Below are 25165 nucleotides of genomic sequence, written 5' to 3' on the forward strand. Positions count from 1 at the left end.
ATTAAATACTTCCAGTGAAATGTACAAAACAAAACATGTACATTCCAATGTAGTATCAGGATTTGTCTGAATGAACGTATAAATGCGGTGAGGTAGAAGCAATAACATTATTGCAGCATGTAAATTGGGAATTCATGCAAGCATTCATTTAAAGTGCGAAAAGACGACAAGGGTGCAGTCGTAGAAAGAGGAATAAAGGCTTTTCTGTGCTGTGAGACAAGTATCCATTGTTGGCGTGAACCTCTGGGGCATACCAGGTGTTCAGGCCTTATGGGGGAGGGCCAGGCTGATTAGCCAATTTTGGCTACACTTTAACCAGGCCTGGAAACAGAGTAGCTCGTTATTTAGAGCCATTGTTAGCCACCTGATGCTCCAAATTCACACGCGGGCCAACGTTAGTGAATTCTGCAGTGCGATGAGTGACAACAAATACACTTTGTGTCGTGGGCGCAGAAATGTGTTTGCTTTGACTACAAAAATTATCAGTGGAAAAGTTTCCCATTAATCACTGTCTGATACTATCAGATGTAGCAAGATGGCACGGCAAACATGCGAGCCTGTCAGTGTCCTTGAAAAAGTCAAGTGTGTTGTGCAGACATTTTGGCTACTGGTCGATTCAACGCCCCTCAAACAGCATCTCCTCCTCACACAACAAATGCAGCACACTTTGCTGATAAAAGATAGCTTTCTCTGCAGATGTTGTGATGATACACTAGCCTAGTGTTTACCAACATTTACTGAGTCAAGGCACATATTTTAAATGGAAACATTTCAGGGCACATGACCACATCAAAATCTGAAGCACAGAGGTCATCAAAATAAGGAGAATTTGTAATAATTTTTTTCTGTCTCCCACTACAGAAACAAAGATGCATCATTTGTATCATTTTTTTTTAAACCGACTGGGTAAAACAGGTCATTTTCCTGCACTCTGAAATCATGTGAATGTGCCATGAAAACAAACACACATTCTCATGCCTAAGTGTGACTGCTTTTATCTACTGTAAGGTTATTGCATCCTCCTGCATTTCTGCATTTGTATCTGTAAAAATGTGCCGCGAACCCACTCAGAACAAGGAAGTAGCATCAAAATATTAGAAACAGCTGTCATTTTGAGAGGGTGCAGTGGTATAAACGTGCATATGGGTGGAGTTTTCTTTCTTTTGGAATTTTCATACACCCACGCGGGTAGAACTGGTCGTTGGCACCATTGTAAAAGTGAACACAGAAAAGTTGCTTCCCGGTCAATCAAAGCAGGTCCTCTCGTTTCCTATAAATTCAGCATGAGAGAGGCACATGGTATACATGGCAGAAGCAAAACAGACCTGTCTAAACTGGAGATCTGCGCTATAGTCACCTCGTCAAGTATATTAACTCATTCACTGCCATTCACGAATGTATTCGGGAATGGAAAATATGACGTAGAACACCATTCCCAAATCTGTTTGGGTTTTGGACACCTATTAAGCACTGGCCAGACCTCTGACAATGTATTTTTTCCACAACAGGGCAGCATTTCCCTTTTTCCATGTTAAGGCTTTGTTCCAGCTTCAAATGTTGTTAAAGCCCTATACAAACCAATATGTATGTATTGCATTGTATTTTGGACAGCCACCCTCATTTCAAGGTCATATAACTCCAGACCCATATAATTTAGGAATTAACTCATTGTTCTGACGAAAGAAGAGGGTCTAAGGTTTCTTACGCTGCTTTGAATGTTTATGTCGTCCTAAAACTCAATATTCTGTGGTTCCTGGAATTTGAGTGACAATGACAAAAACCCTGGCACTGAAGTGGAGACATTTTTGCGCATGTCTGGCAGTGAATGATAAGAAGAATTTATCCAATGACTTGATTTCTACACTGATTCTGGTTTTTTTTCTGCACACAGAATCTGTCTGGCTGCACTTTGATCAACAATCTGCACCTCAACTTGGACCTGCTTTTAGCTAGTCACATCAACTAATAATGAGTTGATGTCAGTCCATACAAATATTGTTTCAATAATTTGCCCTTGCATGAGTTTACAATAATATAAAATAATAGTGGCAATAATAACAGCAGAAGTAGTATGTAAGATCTTCAACCATACTATGGAAGATGACCCATGACATAATAATGTTATTTGTTGATTCACCCTTCACCATCAACCAACAACAGTGTCGCTAATATTTAAAAGAGTCCCGGTGCACTTATTTCCCCCATGCCTTTATCATAGTGTAAATGCAGGACAGATAATTGTAAGTAGGGTCAATGTTACAGGGGCTGCGGGGGTTGATAAAGTTTGTTGAATAGGGTGGGTGCAGCCAGAAACAAAGCCAGGGGAACAATGCGAGATCTCACGGTAGGATCATACCATCCACTCAGAACCAGTCAGTCAGGTTGGGCCTGAACAAATGCTCATGAGGGATCCAGTGACAACCCGTCATTCTGGATCCACGCACCCAATGCAGTCAAGAGCACAGCACAGCACTGTAACCCAGGAGCCTGCTCCACTGGATCGAGACGTGGGAGTGGCGACAACCAGACAACTGTTGACGTGGGGAGGCCGATGGAGCGATGCATACAGCATCCAGACACACAAGTAACCTTTGTGCCATAAAACATATTTTGTGCTAGCAGCACTGCTTTTCCTCCCATGCACCCTAACCCCACTGCAGGTTTGTCAGACTTTCCGTGTCACTGCTTCCTAGTTCTCGAGAGGCTCTGACAGCTTCCCAGTGGCCATGCTGTTTTAAGTTTTGCCTGCCCTGCCAGGGTATGTCTCACATATATCAACAAGCAGCATGTCAGTGCAAACAAGGGCCTCCAAGTCACCTCAAAAGTTTCAATTCAGACTCTGTGTGTCTGTTAAGTAACATAAAAACCTAGAGGAGTAAATGACCAGCTACATTTAAGTGCACTTAACTCATTCACTGCCAGACATGTGGTAAAATGTGTCCACTCCAGTGCCAGGGTTTTTGTAATCATCACTCAAATTGCAGGGCCCACAGAATACTGAGTTTTGGGACGACATAAATATTCAATGCACCGAAAGAAACCTTAGACTCTCTTCTTTTATGAGAGTAAAAATAGTTAATTCCTAAATAACATTGAGCTGGAGTTATATGAGCTTGAAATGAGGGCGGCTATCCAAAATACAATGCAATACATACATATTGGTTTAAATAGCGCTTTAACAACAGCTGAAGCTGGAACACAGTGCTAACATGGACAAAAGGGAAATTAATTGCCAGAGGTCTCGCCAGCGCTTTATCAGCACCCCTGCAAGAAAAACCAAAACCTGAACAAAGTCGGGAATGGTGCTCTACGTCATATTTTCACATTCAATACTGCGTGAGAAACCTTAGACTCTCTTCTTTCATCAGAAAAAAAGGTTAATTCCTAAATTATATGGGTCTGGAGTTACATAGGCTTGAAATGAGGGTGGATGTCCAAAATACAATGCATTCATACATATTGGTTCATATAGCGCTCTAACAACAGCTGAAGCTGGAAAAAAGCGCTAACATGGAAAAGGGGAAATGCTGCTCCCTTGTGGAAAAGAAAAACACGTAGCCAGAGGTCTTACCATCGCTTTATCGGCACCCTAGCATGAAAAAAAACAAAACACAAACAAATTCCGGAATGGCGCTCTGTGTCATATTTTCAATTCTCGAATAAATCTGTGAATGGCAGTGAATGAGTGAAGAATGGTTGCAATATAAGAGCATACACAATGCTAGACACTTAAATATGTCAAATAATGGGGTTCTATCACGACATATCCATATCCTGTGTTTTGAGGCAAAACATCACCCTCGTTTAGTGAGCATTCCAGTGTAAAACTATCCCTCGCATCATCATTTCATAATTTAGTGAATGGTTGCAAATCACTCACATGACAAGTGAGGAGTCTGTTTCTATAAAATATTGCACAGTAGCACCCACAGACATCCGCCAAGGCAGAAAAATGTTAAGACCCAAGTCGTACTGTAATGCCCATTACAAAATGAGTAGCAGCTATGGAACAACAGCAAAGTGGAATTCCTTGTTGTGCACCTTGGGCTATATGGCGCCTTGCTCTAAGAATAATTTGCGTGGTCATTGTTGAAATCTGTCTGTATGAACTAACAAATAGAACCGCAGAAGTTTGGGTGCCCATCACAACTGTCAAACCACCACAACCTGATTAATCACTCTGAAATTATTACAAAGTATTACAAGGAGCATACCTGGTTGATTTCATCCATCCCGTTACTGGCAAATTCAAAAACCAGTTCATTGGGTTGCACAGCGGTGGTCATGGCGGTGGCCACTTTGGTGCTTTTTCGGCACGGACAGCGCCCCCTACAGAGGCCAAAAGCGGACTTTCACAAAGCAAAATGTCTGGCTGTCTCTTTCGAGAACACAAGTTGAAATTCAAAGGATCGGCCTGGCCCTGCTGGAAGCAGCCTGGTCCTGCTCGGGATCAACCTGAAGCATCTACACCTGGAAGACCAGACGAAAAGATAGGTTGAGACTGTGGGATTTGTCGACAGGAAGTTTGTAATTTCATCTATTGAGTCACCAGTGAAATTTCACTCACTCTGAAAGAGACGTGGACAGATTAGTTAAGATATCTATACCGTCATACACATACACAGCGGTAATGTTGTGATTAATTTGACCTGCCTCTGACCTTCTTCTGCAGTCACAAATAAAAATCCCAATCTGAGCGTTCTATCTGCAAAATACAAGACGAAGAAATACAAGACCGAGAAAGCGACACACAATGCATTTTGCTGTACTTTGTTTGGTCTGAAAACATCGTGGTGATCCGTGTTGATGGCGAAATAACAAGGAAAACAGATAAATAATGCAATGGTGAATCATTGTGTGTTGCACCAAGACTACTATTTGATACTAGCTGACACAAATTCCCAGCAGACAAATCAGCCCATTTCCAACGGAGCTTGGGTGCCGTCTTGTGCATTTTTTGGGACGCTACATTGGATTCCTGACGGCTCAATTGATACGGAAGTACTTCTTTAATCAATTGCAAACAGTTATGCTTTCTTCTTCAGAACTATTTGAATCATATTCATAACTGGATGAGTAACAAGAAAGCATCTTCTCCGAATCTGAAGCCATTGTTTTGATTCTCGAGCAAGGCAAGACGTCTTGGCGTCACGTCACGAACAAGGGGGCGGGACATTCTGAAACTGGCCACTTCCGGGTTCAATTTGAAGTAGTTTTGGGACACTTTAAGTCATTTTTATTGGTGTTTTTCATTTGACTGAAAATATCAGCCCATCACCCTAAAATGGGTGGCTTTCCAAAATACGATGCAATACATAGATATTGGTTTATATAGAGCTTTAACAACAGCTGAAGCTGGAACAAAGCACTGCTGCCCCTTTGCGGAAGGAGAAAAAAAAACAAAACCTGAACAAATTTGAGAATGGCGCTCTACATTATATTTTCAATTCCCGAATAAAATTGTGAATGGCAGTTAAAAAAATAACGCTCAGGGAAATTCAAACAAAAAAATCAGTTTTTCCCTTTCTTTTTTTTGTTAAAACTGATCGTTGGGTGATATTGTTTTTTTTTTTTAATTATTATTATTACCGGTATTTTAAAAATCAGGATACATGCTGAAATTCACCCCAAATCTACATGAAAATGTGGCTGTTATGTTGGGGGGAAAACATTTAACAAAAAGGGGTTCTGCTTTATAGCAAGTCAAAAAGGTCTTAACATTTAGGATAGATTTTGTTTCATCAAAATAGGACATAAGATGAATAAAAATAAGTATACTTTGGAAAGAAGGGCCTTTGAGAAGTTTTCATTTTTCTGCAAAACCATGACTGAAAAGCTGCTTTGTTTTTGTAAAATTTGATGACAGAGCAATATTCGGTGTAAAGAAACAAAGGGCGTGCCTGAGGGTCCTACGCTCTATTTTAAAAAATCTATTTTAACTTTGTTAAAATGTGCTATAATCTCTTGACAAGCTTTTTCCTGTTTGTCAGACGATTAATACAAACCCAAAATATGCCATCATCAAATGTTTTTCCCTCCTTCCTAATCAACAACAGTCCTTTTCTAAAGAAGCTCATTCATGGACAGCATGTTTGCATCGCATGATCTGCATGATGCTTGAATGAAGCCCCTCCACACACAAACGCCAGGGTCAAAGATCATCCTTGTGATGCTACGCTGGATACCCTTGGGCTACTACTGGAGTAGTTGGAGTGGGATAGGAGGGGTTATAAGGAGTATGTTCTCATGAGTGGTTGGGGATGGGAGGTACAAGTGGTATGTTGAGGAGTGTGCCAAAGAGGTTGATACCCACATGGGAGTGGTTTGAAGAATTAAGAGGGTTTAAGGACAAGCATGCGCATGCACACACAAACACACACACACACACACACACACGCTTTTCCCGTCGCTTAAGGGCGGGGAATATTTGCTTTGAACTGTGTTTATGACCATTGCAGGTCCAAGGTGGAGTCACACAAGAAGGAGGGAGGAAATGGGCAACATGCATGCAGACAAGAGTAGTTATATGTATGCATGGGGAGAGTGGCTGGATTGGGGATGTAGAGAAGTAGCAGAGATAAAAGGAAAGCCGTGTGTTGTCTGCATGGGGTAATTTCGGTGGGGGTAAAGAAAATGGTCATAAAGGAAATTCCGTTGGGGAAACTAAAAGTTCCACTAATGAAAAGGTTTCTTCAGCCACATCTGTACTTTGAAGGTGTCGGACGTTTTGCTTTTCAGTGTAGCCTCAGGAAAAAGTCATTTGCTCCCCACAACCCAAGAGCAGGGACCTATTATAGCAGAGGTATGGCAGTGGACAGTAGGGATGTATATATAGAACCAGAGCTACCAGCAAAATTTTAGTCAGATGACGAAGCCTCTTGGATGAGAAGCGAAACATCCGACACCTTCAAAGAAGTACAGATGACGGCTGAAGAAACCTTTTCTTCGATGGACCACTCCTGTACGACTGAGAGCTTACAGAGATGTAAAAGTTCTGCTGTCCAGCTAGTCTTTGCCAGGTATATTTTTGAGAATCTGCTTTGTCTTACCCAGCAAGTTTGTTAAAAGGAAATCAAGATGTAAATCTGAATAGCATATTTCTCAAACTGCAATCCATGAGTCTGCGTATGTTTGACATCCGGGCATCGACACAGACGTTTGAATTGGCATGGCGCTCACTCACTCGTGAGAGGCAGACTGTGCATTATGCTGCATGCATAACAACAGCTGCCGTGTCTTGACAAATCGGCAAAACCACCGCATCATGAAGAGAGGAGGAAAAGGAGGAGGAGACCAAAGGGAGGAGTCGCGCAAGAATGTTCGTCAACATATAATAGCTCACTAAGTCAATAAGGATCTGGGTCCTGAAAGTTTTAGAAGCATTACTGAAGCAGAAGTGTCTGAGCATGTCATCTGGACTGTGGACCCGGCTGAACACAAACTCCAAAACCTATAACAGGCATATGTTATGAACCTTAATTAATGAATAAGGTGGCTTATTTAGTAAATTAATTGTGCGGCGCTGTGAGCAGGCCGCAGATTTGGGTGTGTTTCTGTTTGTTTGCAGGATCACATTACAAGCCATATGGATCAAACTTAGTGGAAGGAAGGATGACATGAGGAAATATTGATGCAACTGGAATACAATAACAAAAACAAATCATTTCATTTTATTGTATTTTTTTATTTACTTGTGTGGTTAACCGGTCATTTGACACCTCATCCTCGTCAGAGCGTTGCAGAAAATGATGCCCGTCATTATTGTTGTGATGTGTGTATGTATCTCTATGTCCAGAAATGCAGCAAAATTATACTAAATTTGCGGATTAGAAGACTTCACATAGAGATAAAAAAACAAACAGTCAGAAATAGAAACTTATTATCAGCGATTACAACCCAAACTTACCCACAAAATCTATCAGGAAGTGTGTGATATATAGGGCCGAGACTACCAGTAAGACTTTAGTTTGCTGACGAAGTTTCTTGGATGAGAAGCGAAACGTCCGACACCTTCAAAGAAGTACAGATGACGGCTGAAGAAACCTTTTCATGAAAAAATCCTGTTTTTTTTATTCTGTCCTCGGAAATTCAAGATTTTGGAGTGAGCAGGATTTGCAACCTAACAAGTCCACAATTTCAATATTCTCTCGATACTGTAAGAGCACAAGGGATATTTATGAAGTTTGCCTTGTTTGTAATGACTGTTGATTGGCAGGCTCTTTCGTCAAGATTATCAGTTGTCACAGTGCTATAAATAGACCAAAATCTCATCAACTGCTGGTGGGTTAAACTTCCCATCACAGATAGGCACACAGGACTGATAGCCCTGCAGCAAATTGAATTAAACACAGTATCTGATTTAATGGCTGCAAAAATGAGACCATCGAGTGAATTGTTTCGATCTGTTTGACACTTTTTAATCGAGAAAAGTGAGTAGGTTTATTTGTCGGGTTAAAGTGATTATTTCTCTGACTTTTTGGGGAGTGATGTGGAGTCCAAGGCTGCATATGCAACGCCCAGCAGTTCAGCTCCACCCTGAACAGCACGGTGACTGCTGTTGCCAGTTGCAATAACAACCAATTAGAGTCAGGATACATGAACAAATGGAGCGTTCCCAGAAGGCCAAGGCCATGCACATGCAAGCACAAACACACAAACGTTTTGTTTTTTTTTTTTTTTGCTTTATTCTACTCAGCTGAGCTCATTGTTGACCATGAAAGGAGGCAATCTAAGACAGCAGAATGACTGCGCAGTGACTCACTGTTCATGTGGTGAGTGCAAACATTGTGTGATGTGAGACTGAACGACAGATGCAGGCAAATCTTGAATTATCCGCAACTTTCAGCTCATGTAACAGGTAAAAAAAAGAGATGATTTTCTCAGTTTGTTTTCAAACCGATGGAGATATGACATAAAAGGCTATTCTTTATGTTTAATTTTGTTTTTTTTTCTTCCCCCTAACGGTTTCGATACCCAACATCTGCTTGGGAGTAGCCTGAAGAGGATTTAACACACAGCCAAGTTAGAAAAGCAGAGCTGGTGGTGCTTAACTTCACCAGCACATAATGATTTGTCTTGGAGTCACTGCAGCATATCATGGAGTGTTATGGCTAATTCAGTATCAGTGCTTGTTTTAACGGCAGCACGTGAATCACGGTATTATAAATTACAGTGGTTGTTTTAAAAGCAGGGGTGAAGTGAAGCCGATATCCCATCTGACTCCAGAGAGGTACACCATGGACTGGTCGCCAGCCATCCACGGTTAGACCAACAGAGCTGTATGAGTTGTTCATGAACATGTGTGTTTTTGGTGTCTGTGTGGACTATACCAGATTACATAGGGGAAAATAACATGACATTTCCATACAAGATGGTCAGATAATGCTCTAGTAATTGGCTTTACGTAATTAGAATGTATCGATCCACGGATGCTAAATTTTAGCAGTGAGTAGTCACTAAACACTTGAAATAGCATGCAGCGTATAAAGCAGAAACACTGAAGTGTATGATACAAAATCTATAGCATCACTGGCTTCAGTGGGGAAAAAAAATAACAATGTCAATCTTTTTTTTTCAATGCAGACCAGTGACGATGGCAGCACAGAACACCCGTGAAGTGAACAAAATCGCATATGTTGTGATGTTTTATTTTGCCGATCTGCTCATTGATGTCAAAGATTGAAGGTGTGACAGCATGTCAGGCACTATCATGATTTTATATACGATTCCATTTTTGGTTTGTTGGGACGCAACAACGTGCACTGTCGTCGCTATACCAATGTTATGATTCGTCTTGGAGGCCTCACATCATATTGTGCATTTCCTGTAAAATCAAAATACAAAATTCTCCATTTCTAAACTCATAGAGAAAGGAAGTCGTACCATCCACCAGTTGGTGAACACGTCTGTTTCGTAAAAATACAAATATACGAACGGACGGACAGACCGACCTACCGACAGGCCGATGGTTGGACAGACGGACGGACTGACCGACCGGCGGACTGACCGACCGGCGGACAGACCGACGGACCAACTGACCGACAAGTATCCTAGACAGATCACCCGAGCCAACAACTATAAGACAAACAGTAATATCCTGTGCATTCTTTCATTTTCCGACCCACTTTATCCTCATTTGGGATCCTGGGGTGTGTTGAAGCCTACCCCAGCTGTCATAGGGCAGTGGGCGCAGGACACCCAGCCAATCTCTGTTCGTCAGTGGATGCTATAGCTGCGTGTTTGCTTTCAACATTTAGCTTGTAGTCGACGTGCACATTCCACTATGATGTCCCTGATCCACTGGTGGAAAGACGCTTTGATCCTCTCCTCTTTCATCTACAACTGCTTCATGTCATCACAAAGAGGGTACAGCAAGTCCTGAAGAATGAATGTCTCCCTGTGTCTTTGTTTTGTCATATTGTCTCTATGCTGTCATATTATTTGTTATTTAGTTTTTTTTGTTCTTTTGACTTCAAGACGGCGCCGCGAGAGTGGCTGCCTTTCCAGCAGCTCATGTATTTTGTTTTTCTACTTTCATTCCTTTCATCACTTTGCTGCTGTGAAATGTAAATTTCTCCACTGTGAGACAAATAAAGGCATATCCAATCCAATCCAATCCAACCGCAGTGCATTGTCTGCCAATTTGGTTCGTTTTTAAAACAATGGGGTGCCACTCTCAAGCATTGCTCATTGCATGAGTTGTCAAGCTGGCACAGAGGAAGTCAATGGTTTGGCCAAACGGTTGTAGTACACTCCCTTTCGGTTTATTTTGAGGTCTGCTTCAATGAGACAAAGCCAACAATGTGATTGTTTTTCACTGATGTCCTATGAAGACACTGACTGACACATGCGGCTGTCATAACGACATCAGCCAGACACGCTACCAACAGAGAAAAAAAACATTTCCATGAAAGGAAACAAAAAAGTTTTAAAAGTATGCTGGCAGAACGCACATGGGCTTTTCACCACATGTTATTGAACATTGTCAGCACAGGCGCTGTTTTTGCAGGATCTGCAGAGTTCCCGTCAAGGAAATGACTCAATGCTCACTGCTGGAGCCCGGCGATAGCCCGTGTGGCTAGAGTCTTTGGATAGCGGTTCCCCGTTTTCTTTTTCTTTTTTGGCAGCTTGTACTCACTTGTCACCAAACTATGCAACAAGCAACGAACGTCAGGGAAAATTCCAGCGCTCTCTTGGGCATAGCATGACTCAACTCATGAATGAAAATATGACATTACATCAAATCCAGGTCACAAGCAACATAAAACAGACTATTATCTGGTTATCTAATTTACAAATATTCATGATTATTGTTTAGTCCATTTTGTGTCTCATGTCAATTCATCCATCCATTTTTGGGCTACAGTGGGGTTGCGTGGGAGTTGGAGGCTAATAGTCAGTGATGGAGAGACCAATAATTATTGACACCCATATTCACACCCGCCGACAATTTGTTCCCCTCAATTTTGTTGTGTAAAAACAAACAAAAATGTACGTCCTTGGCAAAGGTAAGAACTCAAAGAAAAGCCTCCCTTGTCCACCCATAAACAGCCTCCGGATATACCTTTTCAAAGTTGATAAAAGATGAGCCCCAAAAACTGAATATTTCTTCCTTTATGAATGCCCGATCAATGTCTTTTACAAGAACAAATGTGCAAATGACTGCAAAGCAAATATTTATTTGCCTAGATACAGATCAAAGATGTCCACTGAGAGACTAGATATTGCCTAATTGAAGCGGATAAAATACCTTGCATGAGATTTATAACTGCTAGCACTGTGAATCGAAAAACTAATGCAAGATTTGGTACGGTGTTTGGTCTGAATGCAGCATAAGGCTAATTTGTCAAACTACAACATGTCTCATCATGCGAACTGCAACTCGCAATCGAGTGCCGCAAACGATTTGCAACACTTTGGCAGTAATCCAATTTGCTGCGCTGATGGCGAGCTGTACCTCCAGAGCCCTAATGGCATCTCAAGAACAGTAGTGACTAAAGAAGACTCCCGTCAGAGGGCATTCGAGGCCATCGCACTGTGCCAGGGCCAAAAAGACGAGTGGAATTTAATCTCATCTCCAGCAAACCTTGTACTTTTCCACACGGGCTCAGAGAGAGGCAGAGAGAAGGACAGAGGCTTCTCTTAAATAGCATTTGTCTGTACCCAGAGACAAAGTGGGTGCTTCAAGGAAGATGAGGCCTTCATTGTATATACACTGCCAATTTACAGATGTAGATATATAGAGTCCCTTTCCACAAGGATTGGAACAACAAGGTCAATGCCAGCGTCTTTGTTGGCTGAAAGCCATTCACTTTCCTTTTGGTGGTTCGGCAGAGTGCTTTCGGGTGCTTGTAACTGTGGCACGAAGCTAATGTCAAACTGTGGCCACGGCCTACAAGTTGCAGAAAGATGAGCTCAGGGTTTACTTCCAATTTTTTATTATTTATTATTTGGGGCATTGGTATTAAAATCAGCGAAACAGTATCTACTGATATTGATCCGGTGTCTGTCAAGATATACAGTATATTGCTATTGAAATATTTCCCGGCTTGAAGGGATAGTATAGAGGTATACGGTGATGCTTAAGCGACTCCCACAAACTGACCTGCTAGTTAGGCACTGGCAGGAAAACCATCGCAGAGAAGCTACTTCCTGTCTGTTAAACCACACTGTGCAACATTTGTCAGTGCACGCAGAAATTTTTCACACCCGCCCACTTCCTTTGCAAACAGCACGTAGTGTTGGTTCCACCAAGAATTCTAGAACAATGTTGCTTTAAAAAAGTCAGCCATAAACACATCCACAATAAATAAATTAAATAAACAGACAAGAGTGAACAAGCTCATCTTGATTATTAAAAGTAAAACAGTCAAAACATGCAGTAGTTGCAAGATGGTTTGATGACGTAATATAGTAAACCAAATGAGGCAAGAGCTTGTGTGTCACAAGGACAGGAAATTGCAGAAAGCTTCTACTGAAAAAGCCCCCCCAACCGTGAGTTACACTGACATATGCTCAGAGGTAGCATCTGGATCTTGTCAGGAAAATATTGACTTGCAAAAAAGCAAAATTCCTTTGAAAATGGACATTTTTTTAAAAGAGACACTATTAAGATGAAGAAAATGTTATGAGTTTATTAACATGTCAATGGTTCCTGTCTGACATTTTTGCACATGCCGTATTTTCCGGGGTATAAGGCAAACCCAAAAGCCTTCATTTTCTTCAAAAGATGACCCTGCGCCTTACACAGGTGTGCCTTATATGTGAAGTAATATTGAGCCACAACAGGTCTCGCAACTACTGTCAGCGGCCACCTCATTTCCTTTCCATAGAAGTAGTGCGTAACCCCAGCCTCTACTGTTGTGCCTTATAATGTACACTGCATTATATTGTATTTGGAAAACTTGTATATATTTATATATTTTATTTGGAAAATGTTTTACATTCATTGAAGGTGAACTTTATACTCCAGTGCGCTTTATACATCGGAAAATATGGTAATCCTTTAAAAATATTACAATTACAGTCATATTGTGGGGTATTTCCTTGATTGACAATGGGGGAAAATGCTAAAGTATCAATAAGGAAGGGATTGTTTTTTTTTCTTTTTTCATACCAGTGCTCCACAATGTGACCTTGAGAGTTTTGAAAGGTGCTTATAAATGACATTTATTAATTATTATTATTATTATTATTACGACTACTATGACTACTATTTCTACTACTGCTATTACTACTTATTATCATCATCATTATTATCATTATTATTATTATTATTTATTATTATTATTATTATTATTATCCACTGTGAGACTAATAAAGGCATATCCAATCCAATCCAATCCAATCCAATCCAATCCAATCCAATCCAATTATTATTAATGTTCCTCATACTGGGTCCTTTATTTTTCTACTTCTTCCTTTCCTCTTACTTTCATCACTTTGCTGCTGCGAAATGTTAATTTCTCCACTGTGAGACTAATAAAGGCTAACGGTAATTCAATCCAATCCAAAACATTGTGCAGACATACCTTTATGAGGAATCTTTCAAACCCCTGACAGCTTTGTTGATGTCAGTGCTTTCTATTCATTTAAGTGATAGCAAGGATAGATAGATTTGGGAAATTTCAAGGACTTTATGCACAAAGTGGACTCACAAATGCACACTATTTATTGTACGGATTATGTCAATATTTATTCCGGTTAATCTGGAGAGTATGACATATTGAAATGGTGCGATAACAGAAAGCGGGTGTGTGTGTGTGTGTGTGTGTGCGTGTGTGTGTGTGTGTGTGTGTGTGTGTGTGTGTGTGTGTGTGTGCTTGCGTGCGTATGTGCGTGCTTGCTGATCTCGTTCTTGTGGGCATATTTGAGATACTTCATGCTTTAGTTATCATTAAGGTTTGGTTATGTGTGTGTGTGTGTGTGTGTGTGTGTGTGCAATGTGATACATGACCTAGCATGAAAAATTGTATTGTTTTCTATTTATAACACTACATATTCAGAAAAAATATGGAAGCCTACCGTAATCTCCAGAGTGAACTGTCAAGAATTGAAAGCAAACACAAGCAATGTTACACAGGCAATGAAAAGGTGATTTATCCTCACTGTTTACGTCCAATTGTAAATATTTCTCCAGTAAACTGTGAAATGAGCCTGTTCAAAAAAATGACATTCTTAATTGTTAACTCTATGCCATCTTGGAAACATCAACAACTACTATGAATTTACAGTTGCTGTCTTTTTTTGCAGTCAGGGGGCATAATGGAAAGGCAGGCCCTGGGAACGAGGGTACTAGGCTGCTACCGTTGCAAACCAAACAGGTCTGGACACAGGCTCGCTGGCTTGGTGTGTCCACCCATAATCAGACACGTCACAGTGTGAAGCAAACATAACACGCCCTCGCGAAAAGGAGAGATCCAAGTCAACCTGTTTTCCTGCCTCCGTTCATGTCATAAAGCTTTGGTGTCAAGCTTGCACATTTAAGGACATGCAAGCTAGTTTATCAAGAAGATTGTCACTAGTACTGCATATGAGCTTACAGTGATGGTCAATGATGAGTATCACGTCTAATAACTGTTTTTTTAATGCACCTGTCCATTTTTATAGTGCTTCTCCTCATAAGGGTCACACCTGGCATTGGGTGAGAGCTGAAGTACTGTTTGCTAGGCAAATTATGGATTGTCACGGTTTGCGAGGTGGTGATGGCGGGTGCGGATCCCAAGAAGCAGGCAGGAGGGAGCAGGAGGTTGTTTGACAAATTGTATTAAAATAAAGGTCAGCAGGAACAAAATGTAAAACATCAAAATCATCTGAATGGAAAAAATACAAAGTAGCAAAAGAAGACCAAAAGTAAAAGTCCGCCAAAGTTAAACAAACACGTACACAATGCATGCAGCAAACAAGCAGCAAACAAGCAGCAAACAAGCAGCAAACAATGCAAACTTTTAAGTGACAGTGATTATAACGACCAGCACCTGCGAGGCTGCCGGCCATACCCGTTGGTCGCCAATCTGATTGTGCAGGTGCAATGTTGGTTCATCATGGATCTTAAACACTTTACATTGGCACATATGTCCAATTTAGGGTCTTCAATTAACCTGCAATAAGTACAAGGAAAACAACTGTCCGACACAAAAAAAGTGTATGTTTGATGATCATGATTGTCTTTAAATGTTTTCAGACATGATCGGCAATAAACAAAAACACACAAAAAAAGTGTTGATCATGATCCCTGCATAAGAAGACAGCTAAAATTTGATGCATGAGATTTAAAGAAACGTCCAAAGTAATAAACATTTTATGTGTGTTCAGATGCCAAGTATGTTGTGTCATTGTATTGAAAAATACCTGGACAGACACCAAGATTTGACCTAGAAAAGGAAGTTGTTTTGTGTATTTTTCCACAAAATAAAACAGCTTCTGACAATATTTAGTCAAATATGACCAAGAAAAGAAGAAAAAAAAACTGGTAATTTTTTAAGTATAACAGAACTTTTTACAGTCTGTTCTGTCACCTCCACCCCTTGTACTGTGAGGGGAATGCTAAACAAGCACATGGAAACCTCACCGATACTCAGGGGTGGACCGTCAGGGCTTGCAAAGCCTTCTCTGCTGGCCTATAAATATCAGAATTACAGACTAATGTTACTTGTATTTTTTCCATGAATTCTTATGAAATAATTCCAAAATGTCTTTCAGCTTCCTTTGATTGTTTTTCCACTGTTGTGCTGCTTCCAGGTGTGTGCTTTCGTATTTAAGCATTTAACCAATCAGTCTTCAGCCATCATTTGTTGTCTGGACGCCTTCACAATCAGTTCTGCGAGCCCTGTCACATTAAATGTGTCAATCAAACTGTTGCTCATCTGATATCCAAGTAGCACTTGCTTGTTTGATTTCACACTTGATGGGTGGGCAGGTTCTTCAGTTGACCCAACTATTGATAGAAATTTAATGACAAAATTAAGAAATCCATGTTCTCAGATTCTTGAGAAAGTAAATAATTCATTGGTGACATTACAAAGCATCACATATAAACCGGTATCTGTGAAAAGTAATGTTGTGCATGTAGTACAAAACTACAAGGTATAAGATTTGATACCCCTGCAACTTCCCAACTTACTTCATCATGAGCCTCAAAGCTACAACAAAAAAGTTGGAAAAAGGCAAACCAATTAACTAATTCACTGCCAGACGTACAAAAACTCTGTCTTTGTGTTGTCATATTATTTGTTATTTTTGTTTTTTTTCCCAAGATGGCCGCGCATGAACACGCAGCGGCTCCTCTCTGTCCCGGAAAATTGGCGTTTGCACGCTGGGTCCGAGAGGACAGTAATTTCATCTGTGCTATATGTTATGCATATTAGCATATTTGACAATAAAGCTGACTTTGATCTTTGATCTTTGAACAATGTGTCCACTCCAGTGCCAGGGTTTTTGTCATTGTCACTGGAATTCCAGAACCCACAGAACATTGAGTTTTAGGGCTACATAAGCATTCAATGCAGCGTAAAAAAACCTTAGACTGGCTTTTGTCATCAGAAGAAAAGAGATAATTCCTAAATTACATGGGCCTGGAGTTATATGATCTTGGAATGAGAGCAGCTGTCCAAAATACAATGCAATACATGCATATTGGTTTATATATGTAGCGCTTTAATAACAGCTGAAGCTGGAACAAACCGCTAACAATGTAAAGACGGGAAATGCTGCCCCTTGTGGGAGGGAAAAACATTGCTAAAAGTCTGGCCAGCGCTTCATCGGCACCCAAGCAAGAAAAACCAAAATCCGAACTAATTCGGGAATGGCACTCTATGTCATATTTTCAATTTCCGAATACATTCGGGAATGGCAGTGAATGCCTTCAGAGCACATTTTCTGTAACCCACACGAACATGTAGAGAAGATGCAAACGCCACACATAGTAGTTCTGCGCCCAAATAGCCCGACCGCTATTCCGCAGCTACTGAAGTAAATCAGCTCTTGTCCTATCACCCCCTCCTTCAGCTCACACTCAGAGACCCTGTGGCTTATCTGATTTTGCACCACTTGATATGGGTCAGTGTGGTATTGAGTGTCACTGGCCAATGTATTCTATCTAATCTTTGTGCCTGTAAAGCACAGCACTCGGGTACTGCGTCACCACTTTGCTGCAGACTTGAAAAGCGGCAGGAGGAGACGAATGAGACGCAGGTGAAACTTTGAAGTAACAAGTCATGACGGTTAACTTATCCTTCCAACAACATGCCCCCCACCCCCTTCCCGTCCGTATCCCTCTCCACGTACAAAATTACTCAATGACTGATCACAGTCCAATCAGTATCACCTCTTTCGCGAAGTACAGAGACAGTGCAGGTCCTTATTTGCCGCAGGTTTCATGAAATACGGAGCTTTATGGCGCTCAGGTGACAATGAAGGATAATAAAGTCCTTGTTTGGAGACTTGTGTAAGCACACACAGACACCAATGTTAATATTTAACAGATTACAATATTGCATTTCATTAAGACATACAGTATACAGTGTATGCCTTGGTGAGATGTTTTTATTCTTAACAGCTGCCTTGATTCACGAGGGGCTAACAGGGAGGGCTTCTTTTTCTGATTACAATCGCTCATGCAAAATACACAAAGGTAAACAAGGAGTGGCTGTTGCCCAGCGACCAATGCAGCCAGAGGCCTCATGAAGAGGAGAAAGCAGGTGGGCTTCACAAAAGACCCCTTTTTCCATTGGGTGGAAAAGGACTTCTATTCAAAGCACACACGCATTTGGATAGAGATTGAAACATGCATGGTATTGATTATCAACGTTTGCTCATTTGTTCTGAGAAAACAGTCAGCAGAAGCATTATCTTTAGTGAGCTAATAGAAATAATAATTAAAGGCATGTCTATGTTTCAAAAATGTGTAAACATTTAAAGGACAACCGACGTCTCCGGACAAGTTGTGTCCATAATTTGTAAAATGGCTTCAAATGACTTCGACTGGGCGTATTTTAATAAGATTCCATATAGCTATATTTTACGTTTTAAGACTCGCTCTGAATATTCAGGAAGTCTTGTTTCTGAGTTGGTGACGAGTCCGTACGTGACGTCATGAAAGGACCGCCCCCTGACTGAAAAAAAGACACATTGTAGCAGTTCTTCCAACACGTCAATGTATTTTGCTCTGAGAACCGTGTTGCACGCCAGAAGAGGGCATCCAAGCTCCATATAAGGAATTTATCAGCCTGTGGAAGTGGAGGTGGCCACTGGAGGTCGCCATTTTGTGTCTCTTTTTTTTGGGTGAGAGATGTTGCCTCAAAATGGCACATATAATTCTTTAATCGATTGCAAACATGTATGATTTCCTCATCAGAACTATTTGAATCATATTCATAACTGGATGTGTAACAAGAAAGCATATTCTCCGAATCTGAAGCCATTGTTTGGATTCTCCAGCAATGCCAGACGTCTTGGCGTGACGTCACGAACTGGGGGCGGGACTTTCTGAAAATGCCCAATTCGCAGCTCAATTTTTTGCAGATTTTGGACACTTTAAGTCATTTTTATTGGTGTTTTGCATTTGAATAAAAATATCATACTGTGTGTTTTGGGTATTTTAAATGCTATAAAACGTTTTTCTGATGTCAGTTAAAAAAACAAAAAAGTGACGTCGGTTGCCCTTTAAACATTAAAGGTCAGCGTTATCAAATTCCCACAGGTAGGGGGGGATGAAGTAGCAAAACCGATGATTGGCTCTTAGAAATTGTATATTGATTCAGAGAAAATGAATTTTAACATAAACCCAGAATAAAACAACTACACTCAATGCAAGTAAAGTAGCACATTGGCTTATTACATACTTTGAGTTACAAGCCTTTGCTTAGTTCAATTACCGTATTTTCCAGTGTATGAGGCGCATCGGAGTATAAGGCGCATACCCAATGAATAATGTATTTTCAAACTTTTTCCGAATATCAGGCGCACTGGACTATAAGGCGCATCTTCAATGAATGACTAAAGTTTTCCAAATATAATATAGAAATATATACAAGTTTTACAAATATACGGCACACCACATTATAAAGCGCTACAGTAGAGACTGGTGTTACACTGTCATCCTACAGGGGTTGGAATGGAGTCGGGGACTGCTGAGTAGTAGTAGATCACTATGACTTCACATATAAGGCACCCCAGTGTACAAGGCAAAAGGTCATCTTTTGAAGACAATCAAGGCTTTTGGTGCGCCTTGTACACCAGAATATAGGGTATTTGCTTTGTATTGAAAGCAATATGGCAGCGCACAAGTGACATCAGAGAAGGGGTAAGGGGACGAACAGTGAATGCAGTGCGAAGGCCTCACATATGGGGCAAGGAGAGTAATTTATTTTTCAGGGACGTTTGCTTATGACAAAACATTAATCCGTATTGATAATGAATGTATCCTCGAATGGGAGGTTTCCATTCAATGACGCTCAGCTCCAAGCTAATTCCCATGGAAAACTTCCAATTTGGAAGACGTAAATTCCCAAGGTTTGTTGTCCTTGGAAATGAAGTGGAAACGTTACGCAAGATGTTGCATCCCTATACAGTAACTACTTCCACTACCAAAAAAAAACCTGATTCATAGCTTTCACTTAATCATGAGTGAGATATAACATTTCTGTATGGTGGAGCCATAAAAAGTTGGTTGACAGCTTTCTCAAAATATCAAACACTTTTCAGCATGTTTTTAGGCATGTTAGACTTGTTTTCACACATTCAAAATCCCCTTAAAACTGCATGCTTCAATAAATATCCTTTCAATTTAGAGTTTTATTGGATATCTGTATGGCCGAAGACAGCTTACTGACAATATAAAACTCAATCCAACACATATTTTGACATATAAAGTAACTACTGCTACTACTACTACTACTACTACTACGAGTTAAAAAAGAAAAAAAACAATTCGTAGCTGTCGTTTGGTAACAAGCATTTGCACATGGCAGAAGACTGAAAAGCTTTTTGGTAGCTCAAATGTTATTGAATTTGGTAATGAAGAAACACACACGGAGATGTTCCCAGCAGTCATTAAGAATAAAGACACGTTTCCACGTGGATCCATGAAAGAAATCAATTGTACTTATATACTGTAGAGCCACAAATGCATTCATGGTTAACTTCTCTCACTGTAAAATGCTCACGCACACACAAATCTATTTTCTACTCTATGATTGAAACCACTCGATGGCGGATGCCAGACAGCCTTGTACTCAGTGTGTGTTTTGAACTGAATAGTGTTGACAAAGGATTTCAAAGGACCTCAAAATTATAAATGGTGGAAATAGGCACAGACAATAGATTATTTATTTATCTGTTTATTTATTTAATTAGTTTCTTCTCTTTGCCTTTTATCAGACACACGTAAACCTATAGGTCATTGTACGTTCACAATTTTAGTAGCCATTGTTATTACATAGGAGTGTGTATTTTAAGTGTTAAATCATTTACTAGATGTGAAGCATTTATCTATAGATATGTACATATATTTCTAATACTGTAATATTATAAACAAAGTCATGACAAAGATCAATACTAATTATTGTTATTATTATGATCAGAATGTATTATTATTGCTGTTATTATTATTATTATTTATAGTAATAATATTATTATTATTATTATTATTATTATTGTTATTATTATTATTATTATTATTATTGTGTGTTAATGTGACTAACACTTGATGTAAGTACAAATACAACCATTATTTGTAGACAAAGCTTCGGTGAAGTTTATGTTCAAAGCTAATTAAATTCAACATATGTCGATGAACCTATTCACAGATTTTGATAAATTATCATCATGGGATTATTTTACTTCCAATTTCATCCTGTTTTACAAGAAAATCCCTCACCCCGAAGAATATATGATAATTAAAATAGTAATCAAAACGCCTCTGTAATAATGAAATTGAAATAATATATGTATATTAAATTATAGGGCAGGTGGCGATAAATCTAAATAAAATTACAATTATTGAGAAAATGTAAAGAACATAGGAAAGATGCATTTGAAGACAAATTCATTCGACCCAGAACCTTCTGATGTGCCTCTTTAGGTACTACTGTTTTGGTTAGCAACAGAAGTTAAATGTACTTGTGCAAACAAACAACAGTCTAATGATTACAGTAACGATGCATCCATCCATCCATTTTCCGTACCGCTTATTCCTCATTAGGGTCGCGGGGGGTGCTGGAGCCTATCCCAGCTGCCTTCGGGCACGAGGCAGGGGACACCCTGAATTGGTTGCCAGCCAATCCCAGCAGTTACAATGCAATGATGTCAAATAAATTGGGATTTTTATCACCAGCTTTTGTATTGGTCAAATTGTGTATGAGCATCATATGTAGTGGCACACACACAGACACCCCCCCAAAAAAAATCAGTATCGAGATGACTTGCGGATTCAAATCCATTTGACAGTGCCTTCTAATTAGCCCTAATTACAGAAAATGGTTAGAGTTTATGTGCTAACAGGTAAAGCCAATGGCCAACATTCTTTTAAAGTGACAGTACAACATATGTGGGTGAGCAGCCCTGTTGAGATGATTTTACAATCACACAATCTTGAGCCTTGACCATCATGGAACATTGCATAACCAGGAGTGTGTGTCTGTGTGTGTCATCAGAGGTTGTGACCTGACCTTCCCACACGGCATCTGCCTTTTTTCCCCTCATCTGCTCTTTTTTTCCTTCTTAAAGTAAATCAGGTGGGTGTCTTGAGTCAAACATCCGGCCTCTTTGCAGACAAACTACACACAATCTTCAAACTTAACTTGGGAAAAGGACGGTCTGAATGAAAGGTAGCTGATAACTCCTGTATTCTGTCTTTTGGGAACAGCAACCCGTTTCATTATATCACATTCTTTTGATACTCTGAAAGTCTGAAGAGAAAAATAAAATGTGTCTCTTAAGCCTGAACTGTAAATAGACAGGGAACGCAATAAGGAGGCTGCTAGTCGCAGCATGCTTAGAGTATGAGACAGTTGCAACATTAGCAGACACTCATTCAATTGATTTATGTGCTGATTTGGTATTAGTTGTTTGAACACACATCCCCAATCCCTTATGGACACGCACGCGTCCTGCACACAAAAATGCCTTGCTCAATAACACCTCAGCAGTCAGCTTTGGGACAGGGGCAGATGTGTATTCAATCTTCCCTAGCTGGATTTTATTTTCCAAGCGGGTAACAACAACCATGCACAACCATTATCGAGATTTAGTGCAATGAATAAAGAGACATGGAAATAGTATGCAATAAATAAATAAATAAATAAATAAATAAATAAATAAATAAATGATTTAAAAAACATCTTCCAATGTTTTATTTGTTGAAACCTTTAGTATTGTAATATTAAAATTAAACAGTACAATTTATTGAATGTGGGGAAAAATATGTGTGATTAATTAAAAATGGCAGCTTTTTTTTACACAAATAACTATTATAGACATGTGTTTTTTGTTTGTTTGTTCCATAATATTCAAATGTACAATAAACTCAGGGAAAGCAGCGACATATTTTACATCTGTCTCGAACTTTGAACTCTTTTGATCTTGGGTGTTCAAACTTCTCTGCAATTTAGCTCCAAGTCTACGAATGAACGAAAGGGAAAATACCTGTGCAACATAAAATAGAAAAGGAATGGCATCATTTCAAACGCAAAGTGTGAAACGATATAATTGACTCCATGGTTGAGGTAAATTGTACCATACCTTGGTGTGAAATGTAAGATCATGAAAGCTAAGGCTAAAAATGAAAGATATTAAAAGCTTGTTGTTCAAAGCATTTCAACAAAACTCCTGAAGCTCAGTATTTGACGTAAAAATAGCATCAATCTTTATTGATCTGGGGTGCATGGCTGAATACATAATTTGTAAGGGGAAATCTGGTAGTAACTGTATACCTGCAATGTCATGAACAGACACCAGCGAGTCTATTTTTATTTTGGCAATGTATATCATGGAATACTCCAGGTTACTGCGTTTCGGAACACCTTAATTTTGCTATTCCATCCCACAATAGCACACAAAGGTTCAAACGCCCATTTTGGTGAAATTCCACCTGTTCAAAGGCGAACAAACTACCAAACGAAAGAAAGATCCACCCATTCACACAGAAAATAGGTCCCAGAGCATGATCTTGAGTCAGCTATGGCTGTTTTTTTCTTCCTTTGTGTTAAAGGGAGTTTCTGTTGTCAGGCTTTTGGAAAAAACGGCTCTTAAAGTTCAGCCAATTCAATGTTTCTTCAAGAGAGAGCTTTCAAGTGGTATGGTTCAGAACTTGAGCAGAGATACGGTTGGGTGAGAAGAAGCTTGGTCACTAACTGACCAGAGACTGGGAGCTCAAATTTGGCGGGTTAGGAGAGCTGGACCTGAATGTTCAGTTTCTTACGTGCAAAGGTATGTTCCTGACATGTGGCTTGATTGTACGATCAATATTTTCTTCCAATAAGGATAAAAATTGTACAGAGAAATGATATACTGTTATACATGTTTCAGTTTACCCCAAGCAAGTTGGTTACAGAACATTTAAATCTGAACTTTTTCAGTGACTGTCATTAAAATTCCTTTCGGACTGACACCAGCAGAAACCGCATTCTTGCAAACGTTAACTTGTACATATCCGAGCACGCTGGAACTCCACCCATCCTACTCTTTATATGCCAAAGTCTCTGTCATGGATTGCCAAATAATGCATTGACAGGATTCAACATGCTTTCATTTCTTTCTTAAAAAGAGGCACTGAGTGACCGCTTCTGACCAACCCCCATCACCTGATTGTCAGCCTCTATAAACAGAGCGGTAGTTGTGAATTCATCCTAATTTTCAATGCAAAGCAATGACATGAGAAGAGGGAGTCACACAGTGTGACTGGGTCAACATGAGAATTCATCCAAACCTATAAGTCATACTATACACTAAAAAGGAGACTTTCTCTTAGTGTGCTTCACGCGCCAACTGGCATCAGGCAATCAAATGAGCCTCCAAGTGCCAAATAAGGTAGAACATCCACAAGTGTAAGTCTGTTTTTGCCAATAGTGTCCTGCTTGAGAAGCCATGTTAAACGTGATGGTTTCTGCTGAAACAGGAACACTGTAACATGAATCTGTGGAGTTTGAGTTCTACCACACAAAGCACCAAAAGCTCGCGGGGTGGGAGTGGGGTGAGTATAACGTGCTGACTACAAGAGGAACAAGTCACTGCGGTTGCACCTCCCGAGGAAGTGAAATGAAGATGGTTTGCGCCCCCTTTTCATCACCACCATTTTGTAAAGATACAAGACAAACAACATTCTGTTCTGTCGATCGTTTGATTGTGAAATCTCGCACCGTCGACTTAGTGCAAAAACGAAAGCGGAGAACAAAACAACACGAAAGAAAATAACTACAAAAAAGTGAGAATTTAAATGGAATCAAAAGTGATGCAATGTATAATAAGTGACTATTACACCATGATTAAAATAGAAAAATGTGGACTTGGTCGGTTGGTTTGGAGGGCCTTGCAAAACTGTCAGCTCCCGCCCTTATTTCAACACACCTTATAAGGCAATGAGCCGTAGCCAGACCCAGGTGCCAAAATCCGAATAAAATTCTGAAGCAACGGCTTGGCTTTGACTTAAAAATTCAGAAATCCGTCCCTT

The 25165-nt window shown here is 40.0% G+C and overlaps 1 protein-coding gene across 3 annotated transcripts in view; it reads right to left on the reverse strand.

The window, feature by feature from the left end:
- The window catches only part of elf1 (E74 like ETS transcription factor 1), a 54231-nt gene that overhangs the window by 13231 nt on the left and 15835 nt on the right, over positions 1-25165 (reverse strand). For 2 of the 3 annotated variants that reach the window (XM_089022179.1, XM_089022170.1), the window contains exon 2: positions 4215-4470. The exons of the other annotated variant lie outside the window; for it this stretch is intronic. In XM_089022179.1, coding sequence (XP_088878305.1) covers positions 4215-4286 — 72 coding nt within the window. In that variant the 5' untranslated portion in view covers positions 4287-4470. The remainder of the gene's footprint in view (positions 1-4214; positions 4471-25165) is intronic. 3 annotated transcript variants of the gene reach the window in all.

Source organism: Hippocampus bargibanti, linkage group LG02, assembly GCF_051943395.1.
Source record: "Hippocampus bargibanti isolate YZ-2025 linkage group LG02, ASM5194339v1, whole genome shotgun sequence".
Lineage (NCBI taxonomy): Eukaryota > Metazoa > Chordata > Actinopteri > Syngnathiformes > Syngnathidae > Hippocampus > Hippocampus bargibanti.